Raw genomic sequence first — 4,472 nt, forward strand, 5'->3', positions numbered from 1 at the left:
ATTTCTTTCACAATTTTAGTTTTCATATCAAAATGTCATTAATATGAAATCATTTGATGAGTTTTTCCTTCACTTTGATTATTAAAAATTCAACACTGAAATAAACTTGAAACATTAGAATAAACATGAAATAATATTTTAGAGCAATAATGTAAACTTACTTCATCAACTTTTCTTACAAAATATAGCCCAATCATTCCAAAGACATATAGTAATAATTATATAAAGTATGTTCATTTATCTTCATCTTTCCAAACTACCTCGTAAAAATATATATTGATGATTTGCTTTAGAATGGTGTTTGTTAGATAAAACTAAAAACTTAAATGTTAAATACCTTTGCAGATCCATATTTTTCTTTCATCCAGGATTATGGGATGAAGAGCAAAATATATAATTAATGATTTACTTTAAATGCCCTACATAGCCTCTGTTAGATAAAACTAAAAGCATGGATATATTTCAATATAAAATACCTTTGTAAATATATATTGTTTTATCATCAAAATTATGGGATAAAAAATAAAATATTTGGTAGCTTTTCCTTCACTTAAAATATTAGATATTCAACACTGAAATAAACTTGAAACATTAAAATAAACAGGAAAGAATAATTTGGAGTTATAATACAAACTTACCTCATTAACTTCAGCTACAAAATAGACCTGAATCATATCAAAGATATATAGTAATAACTATATAAAGCATATTTATTTACCTTCATTTTGCTAAACCACCTCATAAAAATATAGATTAATGATCTGCTTTAGAATGGTGTTTGTTAGATAAAACAAAAAACTTAAATGCTAAATACCTTTGCAGACCCATATTTGTTTTCCCTCCAAGATTATGGGATGAAGAGCAAAATGTTTTTCCATGATTGTCTCCTGTTTTTCTTGTTTCCCAAATTTAGTTGTCACTAGCTTAAATATCTCTTGCACATCTTCTGCTTTGGGATTTGTAGTTATCTTGCTTTTGAGAAGACATGAATCCAAAAAACTTATAAGCCTTCCCTTGATCTCATCCACGATTGCATTCACTATCTCTCCAACACCAGCAAAATGTCCTCCAACTTTGGCCCCAATAAATAATAGGATCAATGTATTTTTAAGTACTGGAGCAAATTTCTTGAGCCAATTTGGTGGGAGATCCAATTCAACACCTATAGAACTCTTTACTTGATGACCTTTAGAAGTTCCTTCAGGCCATTCACACAAGTAATGAAGTCTACCATGTGTTCCCAGTATTTTACTGTAATTTTTCCACATATTATTCTCATCAAGAATATATGGATATTTTGGGTAATCTGTCTCCAATTTCAATAATACTTGAAAACACGTTGTATGGATTGCATTCACTTTATCCATGATAGACTTGAGTCCATTTTTGAGCTCATTAACGCTTACTTCAATGTCATTAAGTTTTGTATCTAACTTGTCAAAACGGTTCTCCATTTTATCAAACATCTTCTTAATATATTTGAGGATTGCATCAAGTTTTGGGTCTTCAATGTTTGGAAACTCAACAACATCTAATGATGCTTTGGGAATTGTGACTTCTCCAACCTCCTCATAATCCTTCAAGAGTTCATGAAGTTCAACAAACTTATTCACCAGTTCATGTTTTTGCTCCTTAAGCATCAATAGCTTAGCCAAAGCATTCTCATCTGAGACCTTCAAATCATTATTCACATCCCAACTCTCTGCTTCATGTGAATAATTCCAAGTGTGAGAGTATTCTAGACCTCTTTCTCTTGCTTCATATTTGACTTGCTTTAGTGGACAAACAACTGAAGCCCATAATTCTAATTTGTCCACCTTATTTAGTATCCTTCTCCATACATAACCACGTCTCATCACATTTTCTTCAATTTCCAAAGATGGGCAATCCTCCATACATACCCCAATAATGCAATTTCTAATTTTTTCCATCCATCCTTCAGCTTCCTTTTCTAAATCCGGCCTTGGTGTATTCTCTACCTCTTTTGGGTAGTAAATGATGACATCAACCCATTGCCTATCTTTCCAGTTGTCTGTGTCTCCCCCAACTCTCACAATTATCTCGATAAGGTTTTTTTTCAAAGCCACCCATCCATTCCCAAGCCTGAAACCTTTCTTGCTTAATTTGTGAAGTTTAACTTGGATCTTTGTGAAAATACTTGCAGGAAACAATTTCAGGTCCTTGTCTTTGCATTCAAACCTCCTGCCCCAGTAGTTGTGGTTTTTTTGAGTGTTAATTGACAATAAATATCCTGGAGGTGAATAGTCTTCTTGCAATAGTGTTGGCATTATCAACTCTTTGGGCAAGTTATGCCAATTCCCATCCCATGTTTCATCCCAAGGCAATATCACTCCCATCTCATGGAGCACTCCAAGAATGTACTCCACTATTTTGTCTTGCTTCCCACATTGTTGCTTCAACTGATGTTTAACTTTGTGTGTTTCCATTTTACTTTTGAGTTTGCTTGTCTCAGTATGTATGAAGAGTTGCACCACATCCCTCATAAACCATTGGACATCTAAGATGACAAATTGAGACACAATGTCGTCCTCTTCATGTCCCAAGCCAAAGTAAATTGCATCACCAGAATCATGTAGAAATTGCAAGACAAATTTGAGAACATTCTCGGAACTCCTGTGAGGCAAGAGGATTTCGCCAACTTTGTCTAGGGGTATGACCTTCTTGTGACTTGCACCTTGTACCAGTTTCCTCTTTGCTTCAAGACATTCCTGTGGTATTTGTTGCTGGTTTGACAGCAGTTCGTCCAAGCAACTCCCCAACATGGTTTTTATCTCCCTTAAAGCTTTCACTTGAGTGGCCACCACCTCAAAACAAAGATCTGTCCCAAACTCAAGTACTTGCCCATAGCCTTTGTCGGAGATTATTGCAGAAACCACCTCCTTTGGGTCAAAGTCGGGTTCTGGAGTGAAAAAGTTCAAGGCAATCAAGACCCTGGGCTTCCTTTTGGGTGAGGCTGATTGATGTGAAGCGATGAACCTCAGCCAGTAAACCAAATTCTGCTTGAAAACGTCACAATTGTCATCCTCCACCTTGCATACGATCAAGAAGAGATCCTTCTCACTTCCTCTGAGAAAGTACTGGTGGAAAGCATGGAACTCTTCCTGTCCAGCCAGGTCGCAAATGAGCAGCTTTTGTTTGGTGGTCGCAAAGACAAGTGGTTGCAGCTCAATGCCTGCTGTTGAAGCATGCCTTTGGAGACATGATGGAAACCAAGACACTCTGCGGCAGAGGTTTTTTTTTATTGTGGTCTTTCCAACCCTGCTAGCACCACACAAGAAGAGCTTTGCTGTTGACGGGTTGTCAAAGTCTTTGAATGCACTCTGCTGGAAGATTGCATTCCGCTCTAAAAGACCAGAACACCTCTGCTTGAAAGCTTCAGAAGCTTCGGAATCATCACCTAGCTCAAGCACTTCCACGAGGCTTTGGTAGTTTTCCTCCAGGGCAGCCAGAATTTGTCTTTTCTGTGCATCACTATCAAGAAAACGAGCCCTGAATCTGCGCACCTTGCATTTTGGATCCCCCAGCAACTGGCAAAGCTCTTCCAGGTTTTCAAATTTTCGCTCAGATATTTTCAAGTCTTCAATGCTGCTTCCCAAAAGGCACCTCCATGGCAGCTCCGACTCACATGACAAAGCTTTCAGAGACTTGCAGCTGGTGATAGCTTTCCAAAAGAGCTCCCCATTCGTGATTTTGCACTCCGATATACGCAAATGCTCCAGTTGGCTCTTCTCTATGCCCTCGGCAAACTCCAACGTTAACTCATCGTCTTGTCCCGTGCTACCGCATATTCCCAAATGGCGCAGCTTACAATGTGGACTTGAGAGAGCTGACCACAGACTGCTGTCCCAGACCACTCCTCCTCCCTTTCTAAGGGTCAGAGGAAGCTGGCGGTGTCGCCTATGCGAATAAAGATGAAGCTTGATCAGCTTGCAATTGCCCAACCATCCACCACCATCACCTGGATAAAGTGTAACGCTGAGTTCCTCCAAGCCACACTTAGCGCTGCTCAGGGCCTCACCCAGGCCGGTTGCATTGCTCAGGTCCATATATTGGCAACCTAAAACTGACAGGCTGGTGCCCTCCTGAAGAGCCTTGCATACCCATGGCAACACTCCAGGATCACTAATAAGTAGGTTTAGTCTAAGCGAGTCCAAGCTGTTCGTGAGTGCCTTGAAGCGTGATAGTCTTATCAGTGGAAGGTTTGCTCCCACAAATAGGTATAGTCTTTGCAGTGAACAGTTTGGACTCGTGAGTGCCTTGAAGAGTGCTTCACCTGCCCCCTCTGGAAACGATGCCCTCAGTTCTACTAGCTTATTGCAAATGCCATTCTGAAATGCCTGTTCCCACCCTTCCTTGCCAATGTCCGTATCGATGATGGATAACTCTTCCACCTTGCACTCCTGACTTGCCAGATCCCTACTCAATTTCCCAAATCCTTCCACTGTCATCCT

The 4,472-nt window shown here is 39.3% G+C and overlaps 1 protein-coding gene across 2 annotated transcripts in view; it reads right to left on the reverse strand.

The window, feature by feature from the left end:
• Positions 1-13: 13 nt before the first annotated feature.
• The window catches only part of LOC9647369, a 22,253-nt gene continuing 17,794 nt past the window's right edge, over positions 14-4,472 (reverse strand). For both annotated transcript variants that reach the window (XM_024684879.1, XM_024684880.1), the window contains 6 exons: positions 815-4,470; positions 719-761; positions 639-665; positions 477-572; positions 162-419; positions 14-95 (listed from right to left, as the gene is read on the reverse strand). In XM_024684879.1, the coding sequence (XP_024540647.1) occupies positions 754-761; positions 815-4,470 (3,664 nt within the window). In that variant the 3' untranslated portion in view covers positions 14-95; positions 162-419; positions 477-572; positions 639-665; positions 719-753. The remainder of the gene's footprint in view (positions 96-161; positions 420-476; positions 573-638; positions 666-718; positions 762-814; positions 4,471-4,472) is intronic.

This window comes from Selaginella moellendorffii, unplaced genomic scaffold, assembly GCF_000143415.4.
Source record: "Selaginella moellendorffii unplaced genomic scaffold, v1.0 SELMOscaffold_43, whole genome shotgun sequence".
In the NCBI taxonomy this organism is placed as follows: Eukaryota; Viridiplantae; Streptophyta; class Lycopodiopsida; order Selaginellales; family Selaginellaceae; genus Selaginella; species Selaginella moellendorffii.